We start from the raw sequence: 12,429 nt of genomic DNA, 5'->3' as shown, positions 1-12,429 counted from the left end.
ATAGCAACTTGAAGGTAAACGATCATCTGGATGGAGGGAAATCTAACTTGAAAACAAAAGTAAGCATAGCGAAGCGAAGACGATACGGATGGGAATGGTCATAAGCGAAGTACTTGCGCAGATAACATATCGACATGTTGACACACGAACTGCGAATGACACTTGATCAGAAGTTGGGGAACATGAATGAATGATTGCGAGAGATTGAATTTGTAACGAGAGAGGCAGCTTTAAAGGAAATGAAAAGAAAGAAAAAACACTAAAACTCAAATCTTCCTGACCTTAGGACTGCGAGAAGCCTTGCAATCTAACCTCCAGTTAAGCCTCCTAGCCCAAGCTTGAGCTGTTCTTGAGATATTTCGATGGTTAATGCCAGGTGAAAGGTAGACTGGTTTCGCACGGCAAGAACTTGGCAAGAACTTGGTGGCTCACACGGATTGACAAAAGCTATACTAGAAAGAAGGCTAGTAGCGAATAGGCATCCGCCACTTGCTCGTGTCCTGTCCGTTATCTGGTATTGATATGAGTTGCCGTAGACTTGGCGCTAGGTAACTTTAAGCACCAACCACGATGACATTGACGAGTCTTCCACACGATGCTTTATACCGTATTCTGTGTTTCTCTCTGTCCGCGAAATTATCTGCCTTCGACTGGTGAGAATTTGTTGCTTATCACATCCTTCATGTTGAACATTTGCTTGTAATGATTCATATAGGTTTGCAAAGACCTTCGCGACTTGACATTCCATAGGGCTGTATGGTATGATGCCTACAAATATGCAAAACTTCCTCGTCCCCCTTGGACCACTCGACTCTCAGTCTCGCGAGTTCTTAGAAAACACCCTCGTAAAAGCACTCAAGTCGGCGTCAAATGGAACAAACAAGCTTTAACGATAACATCCAAGGCAACTTGGTTCGAGCCGAGTGGTCAACTTTACAAGGAGATCATTGGGAGGTGGTGTCTGGCTTATGGCTCGTCATCCCGCTCATCAGTGGCCCCGACATCATGTGCTACGATCTGGAGCGTGGGCTGCGTCACGTCGTATATCACACCGATGGCGCTCAGATTCTATCATTCAAAAGCACTACTTCTGAGGCAGCGGACGGAGGGTCTATTATGCATGCTATCATCATGGAAAGCGCTCGCAGTAACGCATCATTCTCACAGTTAGTTGTCTTCAACTCTTACATTCAGCCACTGAACAATTCTCTGTCAGTAAACTGCTCTCCATTCGCTTCTCTTCTGACGGTCCACTGTTGGAATCTTCCATGGTGATACCAAGCGATATAGTCGGAATGGCAATGTCGCAGCTGTCCGCTGGGCAGCGCTTGGTATGCATGAGCGATCATTTGACTGGTACCTTGAACTTGGCAGTGGACAGCCATACCCGCGTCCTGTACCGATTTCCGCCGCCAAGTTCCATCATTGTATGTATCCAATACTCGGACCTTCTGTCAATTTCTCATCATCAAATCTAGGAGCCCACATTCGCTATAACTTGCATGCAGGAGACATACCTGAAGCGTCTCATTGCCACTGAAACCCATATTCTCGCAATGTTTACACCTCTCACTATTGTCAGCCAGCTCGATGAGGGAGGACACTCGCGGGCGATCATCCAGGCGTTCGCTCTTCCGCAGGCGGACACCACCACAGGATCCTCCTCACCCACCCTTCAACTCACCCACGAAGGACATTGCTATCTCGATATCGAACGCGTTTCGCTTCTATGCGGCAGCATGACCAACGCCATCACAGGGCAAACCCAAATCAAATTCCTTACCCATTGCATGAGACTTAACCTGACGAAATACTTTGCTCACCGAATAACGTTGTCGCCTCCTCTGCCAGGGCAGAAATTAGGGAATATATCTCTTTCCACCGAACATCTTTTCTCCGTTCCGGGTTACGCTAATACCATGAAGTTTACCACGTCGTTTGATGGACACGCGCGGGGTATCTGTGTTCTACATAACGAAAGGGACGGGACAGAATTCTACGGATTTACGATCGACGCTAGTAGTATGGATCAACCCTGTTCAGGCATCGTTGGGCCAGGGGTCGATATCAAAGAGGTCGAAGCGACAGAGTCGTTCCCTTCGTCTTTAAGGATGACGTGGAATGTGAAACTGGCGTTCGATGGCAATCTAGGTAGGGTGTGTTACAGGAAGCGGGGTGAAGAAGGAAGGAATGTACTGGCTATTGTAGATCTGGCCTAGGCTACTATGTAGACTGCTTATTTATACGCATGGATTGATAGATCTGCCACGATTTGAATAATGTACTACGCGTATCGTGAGGGGTACTCCATAAGCAGCAACTGTCAATGACTTCCGTAATGCGGAATCAATGCGTGTACTGTACTGCCACTGGCATTAGCTACGTAGTCTGCCTAGCAGGCTGACTATAGAAGCAAAACAATCGTTCCTTCTGTCACTGGCACCTGACGGTCTCGAGTCTCGACGTATCAATTGCATGGACTATCTTCGCAGTTTTGGCTCTGCTGCGGTCTCGACTCTCGTGCAGAAATCGGGGCTAAATCTACCATTCTCGTTGGGACCCAAGGTTTACTCTTGCGAGACATTTTGGACCTTGTACGACGCTACGAAACGGGTAGGTGTGCAACTCTCATCATGGGTCAAAGTTGTGCCCAAACTAATCTGCAAGGCAGGAAGATGGCAGTCTGGTCTCGGTCTTTGAGTATGATCTCACTCACCCGCTCAATAAATCCACTATACCTCTCGCCCGAAACTCCCTCCGAAAGCTGCGCACCATACGACATCCTGATGTACTCAGATTTATCGATGTCGTAGAGTCTGATTCAGCTATTTGCATTATGACCGAAAGAGTCCGCCCTCTTCCTCTCGCGTTATCCAACTCGTCCTCCAATGTTCCACGCGAGCGAGAGGACTGGCTTATTTGGGGACTACACCGGATTTCAGTCAGAATTGTTCTTTTAGTCTGCGTTAAGACCTCACTTACATTTGAGCCTAGGTAGCTCTTGCGTTTCTGAATGACTCTGCTTCTTCCACCCACGGGAATGTCCGTCCGAATGCCATCTTCATCACCCCTTCAGGAGAGTGGAAGTTGGGAGGCTTTGAGGTGTTGAGTAATCCAAAGGACGATCTTTCTGTTATATATGTGCGTCTTTTTTTCTTAAGCGTCTTCTGTGCCTCCCAGTAATAGTAACACTCCCATTACAGACCATGGGCGGCCTGATGCCAGACGCTATGGCTTGCGCGCCCCCAGAAGTCAAGAAGGAGGGCTGGTCCGTCCTCAGGGAGTGAGTCATCGGTTACCGAAACCTATACATCATACAGGTGCCTTTCTAATTCGTGTAATGACAGCGTCCCAATATCAGCTGCGGATGCGTATGCCCTCGGCCTGCTTTTACATTCCGTCTTCAATCCCACCCACCCTCCTCCACCAACTGCTCAGCCGCCTCATCCACCACCTCAACCCTCTTCCAAAGGTGCCATACCCTCGTCCGTCTTCCCCTCCTTCAAAAAGCTCCTCAACCCGAACCCCAAATTACGGATGTCACCTAAGAACCTCCTAGACATCGGGATGACAGAGTCAGATGGGGAAGGTCATGGATTTTTCGTACATAATCGGCTCGTGAAGGTCTGCGCGGGACTAGACGGTTTTACTCTGAGTAGTGAATCTGATAAAGCATCATTGCTACGGTAAGTATCTCTTTCTAAGGCTTGTGTTGATATTCGTTGACTTAGCTGTGTAGAACGCTGAAAGAATCCGGTTCTTCCTTCCCCCCTGAATTCGTCTCCTACCGCGTTCTCCCTTGCCTCGTCTCCGCGCTCGAGTTCGGTGGTGCCTCAGCAGCAACTATCGTCCCTCTCGTCCTCCAATTCGGCAAGAATGTCGCGCCTGACGACTATACCTCGGTCATCGTTGCTCCTTTGGTCAAGCTATTTGCCAGTGCTGACCGCGGCACACGTATCGCGCTTCTCGATAGTCTCCCCGACTTCGCTGAGAAGCTGGATAAGAAGACTGTCGTCGATAAGATTTGGCCGAATCTGGTATGCGTTTTTCATCCATCGTTGAAAGATAGCTCATTTAACCCTCATTCATGCAGCAAACTGGCTTCACTGATACAGTTGCCGTCATTCGAGAAGCCACCGTCCGTGCTGTCGTCCTACTGTCTCCCAAGGTACTGTGACTTCGGATTTAAAAAATTGTTTCTGACGGACCTTTACAGCTATCCGACCGCATACTCAACAACGAACTACTTCGCCACCTTGCTCGCCTCCAATCAGACCCAGAAGCTTCCATCCGCACGAATACCTGTATCCTTATCGGTCGCCTGGGTCCTTCACTCGGGTATAACACCAAACGTAAAGTTCTCGTTCCTGCGTTCAGCATGGCGCTCAAGGATCAGTTTGTCCACGCTCGTGTGGCGGGAGTTATGGCGTTCATGGCAACTGCGGAGTGCTTCGAGGTGGAGGACGTGGCTGGCAGAGTTGTCCCCGCTGTTGTAGGGGCTACGCTGGATAAGGAAAAGTCAGTTCCTAGGTCTCGTCCTGCTCCTTGAATATATGCTGATGACTTCAAATGTATAGGTTGGTCCGTGACCAGGCCTTCAAAGCCGTCGAGCTTTTTATCAAACGTTTAGAAGCTCACGCTTCGACTATGGTAGATCTGCAGTCTATCACCCATCTGCATTGCTTATACGTTGCTTTGTTCGCAGCCGGAAACAGCATCCACAGAAGAGGGCGAGAACGATCTACCCGCAAGGCTTCCGGGTGCATTCACCCAGGCTGGCCTTGTGAATTCAGCGACGGGCGCAGCAGCCGCTCTCACAGGGTGGGCTGTATCGTCCCTTGGTAAAAAGGTGAGTTTGATTTCCCCCCTTGAGATTGATGACTTAGAAAGATACGCTCAGCTTGCCCCTGCCGATTTGCAAACAACAATGACAAGTACTATTGACGGATCGACATCAGCACCAACTATCAATGGCCACAATAGTCCTCTATTTCGTCCCCCTGCCTCATCTGCTTCTCCCTCAGGGAATCCATCAAGAGGCAAAGGTCTACAGCTGGGTGGAAATAAGGCCCCGCCTTCAGCGCTCGCTGCACAGCTCGCTGAAGAGGCCGCTAACGAGACAGGGCAAGGCAGTAATCGTTTGTGGAACGACGATTTAATCGATATCAACGCTGATGAAGGAGATTGGAGTACGTTCTTAATTTTTGACGGTATCACCAGATCCATACCGAGCTAAATTTTTCTTTTCAGGCGCGTTTGAGAGCGCTCCAGCTATTATAGAACCAAAGCCCATGTCTGCAACCAATGGTCTAGGATTTGGCATATCATTACGAGCCAGTTCTCCGCGTAGGTATCGTTTACTTTCCTGTGATTTTTCCTGCTGATCTATCGTGTAGCTATCGATGAATGGGGCGCGATGGCATCAGCTTCTCGATCTACGAGTCGCTCGCCTGATCCATGGACATCGCCCACCCTCCCAAATCTCACGTGCGCTCTCACCACAACCCCGCAGGTCCATCGTACCAGCATTCTCCCCTGCTTCAAGCGCTAGATCGACACCCGTATCATCCCCTCGACCCTCTTCCAAATACTGCTGACTCCGCGCAGCCTACCAACATGGCTGGTTTGTCTAAGGAGGAGAAGGCAGCAGAGATGGCGAGGAGGAAGGAGGAGAGGCGTTTGGTGAGTGTTATTTGTTTGCTTGGAATGGAGAGGTTGTATGTGCTGATGCTTGTTGACTCTTTGCAGCGGATTGAGAAGCTAAAGGAACAGAAAAAGAATGCTGCTGCCGCTGGCAAGGCTTGAGCATTGGGTGATTGTCATTGCTGTTGCGTATAGTACATCGCCCTCAGAGTGATCTTACATATCGGGCTGGGTATCAATCCTGTGTTGATGTAAGTGCGGACCACTCGACCGGCCGTACATTGAATTCTCAGTGAACGGCTTCTACAAGTACATGAAACTATGTTGAGTAGAATGGACAGAATGAAACTGATCACCAAGGAACATGTTGTATGCTCGAAATCTGCCACGTCGACCATCTTTTCTGCGATAGTAGCTATCATACTACCCCTATGTTAGGCACCGCCGCGTCTAGAAACGCGCGTCCCAAAGATAAACTGGCTTCACCATCGCAAGTGAAGTGAAAATTCGCTAGCATGGATTGCGCATGGACCTGTCCTTGCCAACTATACCGAAGTCATCGCAGATGGGAATAGGCGTGTTCCGATGTCTCTGGGAAAAGTGCAGGGGTGGTAGGGGTAGATGCGGCGCGAAGTCGGGTGCAAAACATCAGGTATGTGTGCGCTGTCGAAAGTGGAATAAACGCGGCGTCGGTGATGCGTGGTCACGACTGCTTCGACACATCAGTCTGAAGTTCGTCGACTGGAATACGGACAAGCCGTTCTCCAGTAAGTGGTGTGGTGTCATCACTGGAGTCCGCCGGGTGCTGTTCACGGCTATTTACTGCAGGATGATCAGTTTAAAATCGCAAGCTCATATAGATTGAACATTACTCACAGAATAGACTCAACGTTTGGAACATGAGAGGCCACTGCTCGAGCACCTGACCATGTACTGTTAAAATAGATCAATGATAGACATCGAAGATCACTTGAGAATGTATACCTTGGCCAGCATCAGCCATAACCTCGCAGTCATCTGCGAGACCTTCTATGCGTTTCAGGAAGAGAGCGCTAGCACGTTCAAGCGCAGCAACGGCCTCGAATTCTTTCTTTTTCTCCTGCAAACGTGATATTGCGGATGCATTATTGGCCTGCGATGCTAGGGATGCGGCATGTGAGATGCGACTCGGTGCGACGGACTGGCGCATAGTGTCTATTGCTAGAGGGGGTAGTTGTTGAGGACGATGAGTTTATGGTGTTCGTCGTCGTGGGTGACGGTGATGAGACATTTTTCTAACTCCGACTCCGATTTCCAAAGTTTCAACTTTGAACTTTCAAGCCAACTTCCAACAAGTTCAAACGTACACTGCGTACAAGATCAAGATGATCAACTATAACGATACACGCTGATTCAGTTCATGCTCCAGCAAGCCAAAGCTGTCTCATCGATACAGGTTTTGCTGACCACGACCTTATCCAACAGATCCGCCAACTACGCAATCAGTTCAAACGGAAGACACGCCTTGCTAAACGACAGTGGGCAAACGAGACTCTGGGAAAAGCCACTCCCGATGACGTCTGGAATTTCACTCGATGGCCCAAAGGGATAAGAAACTACCCCACGCCACCACTCAGACGAAACAACGGTCAAAACATGGCAATAACACATGAGGAAAAGTGTGCTACACTACGAGGTGAACTGTTCCAACCGCCCCCGAATCTAGACTTAGCTGCACCAGATTTAGAACAGGACCTCCCGGATGACATCCCATGGGAACCCATAACATATGCCGAAGTGAAGAATGGTATATACCGACCAAATCGCAAAAAAGCTCCTGGACCCAGCCAAATCAACTACATGGCTCTCCGATGGGCCTGGGAGGTTGCATCGGAATATATCTACTTACTAATCTCACGCTGCGCAAATGTAGGCTACCATCCCATCGCCTGGCGACGCACAATCGCAGTAGCCCTGCGCAAGCCCCGAAAACCAGACTATTCGAACCCGAGAGCCTATAGACTAATCCAGCTAGAGGAATGTCTTGGAAAAGTCCTCGAAAGCGTACAGGCAAGTAGATTAGCATATATCACAGCAAAATATCTGCTGGTACCTTCTTCACAGTTCGGAGGTCGCCCAGGAAGCTCCACAGTCGACGCAGCCCTATCATTCGTTCATGATATCGAAGCAGCCCGTAATCACGGACTTGTCACGTCGTGCATCACATTCGACATCAAAGGATACTTCGACTTCGTCAATCATACACGGCTACTCCGAATACTTCGGGACAAGCACCTACCGCTCCCTATGGTAAAGTGGGTGAAATCCTTCCTCAGCGAACGACAAGCAGCAATCTGCCTGGACGGAGTACTGTCACCATCGGAACCAGTCGAAAACGGTATACCTCAAGGATCCCCAATATCACCGGCCCTTTCGATTATCTGCACAAGCCCACTAAACGAAGCCTACAATGCGAAAACTCGAGCTCGTGAATTACGCCCAGACAAAGCCACACCGACCACATTAGCATGCTACATCGACGACGGAAACTTATATGTCTCCTCTCCATCCTTGGAGAACAATGTCGCAATACTCCAGGAGGAGTTCATTTTTGTGAACAATTGGCTTCGCGAAGCTGGACTGATGGCGGAAATTGACAAATCTGAGCTCATCCATTTCACATGGCGTCGCGCACCGGATCGACCACCTATCCTGCTGCCTAGTGACGAAGGACAGGTGACAATTAACCCCCGTGACTGTATCAAATGGCTTGGTATATATTTCGACTCTAAACTCTCTTTTCGCAGGAATGTATGTGAACTGGCAGGCAAAGCGGAAAATATCGCCCAAGGACTACAAATGCTTGCAAATACGGTAAGAGGTCTCTCGCAATCACTATTGAGAACTGTATACTCGGCTTGTGTCCGCAGTGTAATGACATACGCAAGCCCCGTTTGGTGGACGGGCGTGAAAACCCATGCAAACATGCTTACCCGCGTCCAAAACAAATCCCTTAGACATATCTGTGCCGCTTTCCGAACCACCCCAATAAAGGCCCTAGAAATAGAGACATCAATCCCCCCCATCAACCTCTTCCTCGAACACGCAAACGATAACGCCGCCACTCGACTACTCAAACTCCCCTCGTTCAACCCAATCCTACAGAGACTTGATCAACCCTGGCGACAATTTAACCTCGCTGACCCCCCACCCGCTCTTCCCACCGACAAATACCGTCCTCGCAGCCGCAAACCACCACAATCGACCAGACTCACCTGTCTGTCAAAACGAGCATCCCCGAACGCGGAACGCATCAACATTTGCGCTGCCACCTTGGGCAAACACGAAGGAAACGTACCGCGGCCGCCTAACGATCTTCGGACAAGCAAAGAGGAGGCAAGAAAGAAGCTGCCAAAGCGCACATAACAAACCGCTCGTAATCTACGAACGGAGGACACGCACCTTCTCGTTTACTCAGACGGATCGAAACAATCAGTCAGAGAGGAGGAAAGAGCTGGAGCAGGATGGGCGGCTATCACAGAGGAAGAGAAGTCTTCTGGGGTCAGGAAGGAATGGGTCCCAAAGCAGAGGTGTATGATGCAGAGATGGTAGCGCTCCTTCGAGCAATATCGCGAGCTATCAGCTTCGCGCAAAATTCCCAGGTGACCCATTTACATTTCTACGTCGATAACAACTCTGTGGTGCAGGCTGCATATGCAGCTGCACCCGGACCCTCACAATACATTGCATTACAGATCAGACGCTCGATCGAAGAATACCTAACCACATTCCCCCTCCATCATGTCCAAATTGCATGGATCCCAGGGACATCACAACATCATCGGCAACGAAACGTGCCGACGAGCTTGCAAAAGAAGCCACGGACGTCGTAACGACTCGTACCACTCGACCTATGCAAATGCGCCCGAAGAGAAGAAGAGAAAGAAAAAGAAGAAGAAGAAACAAGGAAGGGATCTTGCAGAAATGGACAGAGAGTTGGAATAGAGACGTGGCAGCACAGACTGGACGCTTCGCTCTCGCAAATCGACTCCACCAACGCTCAAACCCCGCCAACATTTCACTCACACTCCTCGAGAAGTATACGGCCGTCTTATACAATGCCGCACAGGACACGGATTCATGGGAGAATACTACGCTGCATTCGTTCCAACCGAACCCACCCTTGCCCATGTGGAGAACCACGTCAAACACGAGAACATATCATACGTGACTGCCCACTATTTGCGCGACAACGCATCCATCTGCGTGAGGTATCACACAACATCATACTCAACGAAATTTTGGGTACGGAGAAGGGCATAAAGGCACTAGCAAAGTTTATTCAAGAATCCAACATTCAAGAAGGTCGCACTGGAACGAGAAGGAGACTGGGAAGAAAGGAGAGGGACAGAAGCCTAGTAAGGGCAAGAAGGAAGTGACGAGGGAAGGAGGAGAGGAGAGATCAGAAGGAGGAGGAAGGAGAGAAAGTGTATCATATTATACTAAGCCTGGACACCAAACGAGCCCACACGCACACCAAAACTCATCAAACGCGGACCGCTTGGCTATTCGTACTATACCTACATCCCTCACCCTGTTACAACACTCCCCAGCACAGCCCTAACAGGGCACCGCGTCTTAACAGCTCACTTTGTTTGTTGCGGTATATAATATAGAATTTCTCTCTCTCTCCAACAAGTTCAAACGTACACTGCGTACAAGATCAAGATGATCAACTATAACGATACACGCTGATTCAGTTCATGCTCCAGCAAGCCAAAGCTGGATTATCTGTTGCGGTTTTCAAATTGTGCTCGTTTTGATTTCCCAACTTACGTGGCTATCGATTACCGCGATGGTTCAGATACCTGGTCCATTGTTTTGATCATGTCGTGCAAAATCGCAGCTTTGTGATAACCCCTTGATCGTGTCCTGTCCCTGTGTTTCGTTGCCGTTGATTTGCTTTATGTTGTCTCATAGTGTTGAAGCCGAGCCCTTGCTTCATCGACGAGAAGAGGCTGGGTGCTGCAGCCTCCTGATCTCTATCTTCAAACCATGCACTTTTCCTCGTGCGCTAGCTGACCCGACGTGCTCTACGAGTCCAACATCCTCTGTGGCCCCGCTTGGCACTTTACTACTCTCCCTGGATCTCGCAGCATCATACGGCGAGCAGACATCTGCTTGGAGACTTACGACTGCGACTCTGGGCTTGCGGGTGTGCTCGGTCGGGTTTCATGACGTGCCCCTGCAAGAGATGGTAGGGTCTTTTCCCTTGGATGTTTGATACAAAATAGCGAAATAGGTACTGAGCTCACGACGCCGTGAGGCAGTCGCGTAGATCAGCACGGAATCGAAGGTATATCATAGCGCCGTCAATAGTGATGGATGGTAGTGAAGAAGATGACTGCAGGTTCGACCATATATCGTCACTAGTTGTATTCGTCTTGTACCGCTGTTTTCATCTCCATGAATTCAGGGGACGCGCAGTCCAGCGCAGCGCAGACAAGTACTTCACATACGTAGACGAAAGACCGCAGGATCCTAAAATCTACCGCGTAAACCAATATGAGGATGAGTTGATGAAGACGATCAATATGACGTGCTCCACAAGCCAGCAAAGTGGAAGAAGGTGGGACTGAGAGATCGCCATGAACATTGAACGGGGTTTTCTGAGACTTGTTATCAGGCCCGAGGAGCAAACCAGAGCAGAGACAATTGTCGTGCTTCGCCGCTGAGAAACACCTTACGAAGCGAGATGCAAGAGACACTACAAAGGCGTAAATGGGAAGCGTTGTTTGTTCCCTCACGGTGTGCATCGGAGACGGTATACTAGTAATACCAAGCTAATGTCAAGCTGACGTTCAACGCTGCCCAAACGCCGCTAGTCTTCTTCAAATTATTCGGCCAGACTCCAAGTACACCTCCTTTTAAACGTTTCAGGTACAGACCAGCAGAACGTTTAATTCGCGACAATTCTGTAGCGCCTGGCACCATTGAAGTCAACACTGCAGTGACAGACAGTGACATTGCCTCGAGGCTTGCGGTCAAGGCTGTGACCTGTTGTTTTCACCAACGTGGAACCAACCCACTTTCCGTGCACCTTACTAACTTGTACTTCGCTCAGACTGATACACAACCGTCAACTCTTTACAATGGGCAAAGGCAATCAGTCGAGGCGTTCGAAGTCAGTTCCGCCTCCAGAAGCCCCCAGGTCTAGTGGAGCAATAGCTAGTGAAAGCTCGGTACGTCGCTCATGCTTGTTTATGAAACTCATTACTATTGAAACGCTGACTCTGATGCGTCATTCGTCCAGGGCCGACGCCGTGGAAAAATCCGTCAGGTTTGGGGGGAAGTCAAGGATGGCGTGACTAAAAAGATGTTTGTGAGTCGACGAGGATCCTGTGTTTCCTGGAATAAGGCTGAGGATTGTACAGAAGCGTTCAAAGGATTCCCCAAGTGTTCTCCCGAACGCCGATCTTGAAGGTTCTTCATCGACTCCGAATATCGAGGTAGGTACTCGAACTCACCCTTAACCTTCATTATCTTTAAATTCTCGTGGTCTCGTATGTTCAGGATGCCCCTTCTGCTTCTGGTGTGGAACAAGATGCTGATCCCCGATCGGCACTTGGAGATGCCCATGATGCTGCAGATCAGATGAATACACTTTCGGGACCTGCGAGAACTGTGGCGTCCGCAGGCCAAAATGCATCATCAACGCTCTCGATACTGCAGACACTTTCCAGGACACATATATCAAACCCCTCAGGATATTCAACTCTGTTATTGGGACGATGGCGGATGTATGGG

The 12,429-nt window shown here is 49.4% G+C and overlaps 5 protein-coding genes across 5 annotated transcripts; 3 read left to right on the top strand and 2 right to left on the bottom strand.

Moving 5' to 3' along the window:
- EDB91DRAFT_705731 (uncharacterized protein) lies at window positions 1–645 on the bottom strand. Its single transcript, XM_041328158.1, has 3 exons — window positions 563–645; window positions 282–511; window positions 1–46 (listed from the first exon to the last, which is right to left on the bottom strand). Exons 1-2 carry the CDS (start codon window positions 575–577, stop codon window positions 308–310), a joined length of 219 nt encoding a protein of 72 aa, XP_041168363.1. The 5' UTR covers window positions 578–645; the 3' UTR covers window positions 1–46; window positions 282–307.
- Window positions 457–2,324, top strand: EDB91DRAFT_705614 (uncharacterized protein). Its single transcript, XM_041328157.1, has 4 exons — window positions 457–653; window positions 716–1,166; window positions 1,217–1,427; window positions 1,479–2,324. The coding sequence occupies exons 2-4, from the start codon at window positions 871–873 to the stop codon at window positions 2,217–2,219; spliced, it is 1,248 nt and encodes a 415-aa protein (XP_041168362.1). The 5' UTR covers window positions 457–653; window positions 716–870; the 3' UTR covers window positions 2,220–2,324.
- A 151-nt stretch (window positions 2,325–2,475) lies between these two features.
- EDB91DRAFT_1240999 (armadillo-type protein) lies at window positions 2,476–5,805 on the top strand (the record flags this gene model as incomplete). The annotated part of the gene is made up of 13 exons (XM_041322045.1): window positions 2,476–2,613; window positions 2,672–2,941; window positions 2,995–3,141; window positions 3,204–3,283; window positions 3,348–3,686; window positions 3,740–4,037; window positions 4,094–4,168; window positions 4,217–4,518; window positions 4,578–4,650; window positions 4,706–5,189; window positions 5,251–5,337; window positions 5,513–5,682; window positions 5,749–5,805. 13 exons carry the CDS (start codon window positions 2,476–2,478, stop codon window positions 5,803–5,805), a joined length of 2,520 nt encoding a protein of 839 aa, XP_041168361.1.
- Window positions 5,806–6,132: 327 nt separating this feature from the next.
- EDB91DRAFT_1187487 (uncharacterized protein) lies at window positions 6,133–6,941 on the bottom strand. The gene is made up of 4 exons (XM_041320500.1): window positions 6,628–6,941; window positions 6,520–6,576; window positions 6,351–6,465; window positions 6,133–6,234 (listed from the first exon to the last, which is right to left on the bottom strand). The coding sequence occupies exons 1-4, from the start codon at window positions 6,830–6,832 to the stop codon at window positions 6,189–6,191; spliced, it is 423 nt and encodes a 140-aa protein (XP_041168360.1). The 5' UTR covers window positions 6,833–6,941; the 3' UTR covers window positions 6,133–6,188.
- A 4,705-nt stretch (window positions 6,942–11,646) lies between these two features.
- EDB91DRAFT_1352625 (uncharacterized protein) lies at window positions 11,647–12,389 on the top strand (the record flags this gene model as incomplete). Its single annotated transcript, XM_041326161.1, has 4 exons — window positions 11,647–11,864; window positions 11,936–12,004; window positions 12,057–12,131; window positions 12,196–12,389. Coding segments are annotated over exons 1-4 (426 nt in total), but the record flags the coding sequence as incomplete, so codon positions are not given.
- Between the last annotated feature and the right edge of the window lie 40 nt (window positions 12,390–12,429).

This window comes from Suillus paluster (assembly GCF_016628075.1).
Source record: "Suillus paluster strain FC165 chromosome Unknown EDB91scaffold_605, whole genome shotgun sequence".
NCBI classification, from domain to species: domain Eukaryota; kingdom Fungi; phylum Basidiomycota; class Agaricomycetes; order Boletales; family Suillaceae; genus Suillus; species Suillus paluster.
This window is presented reverse-complemented; position numbering and strand designations above follow the sequence as displayed.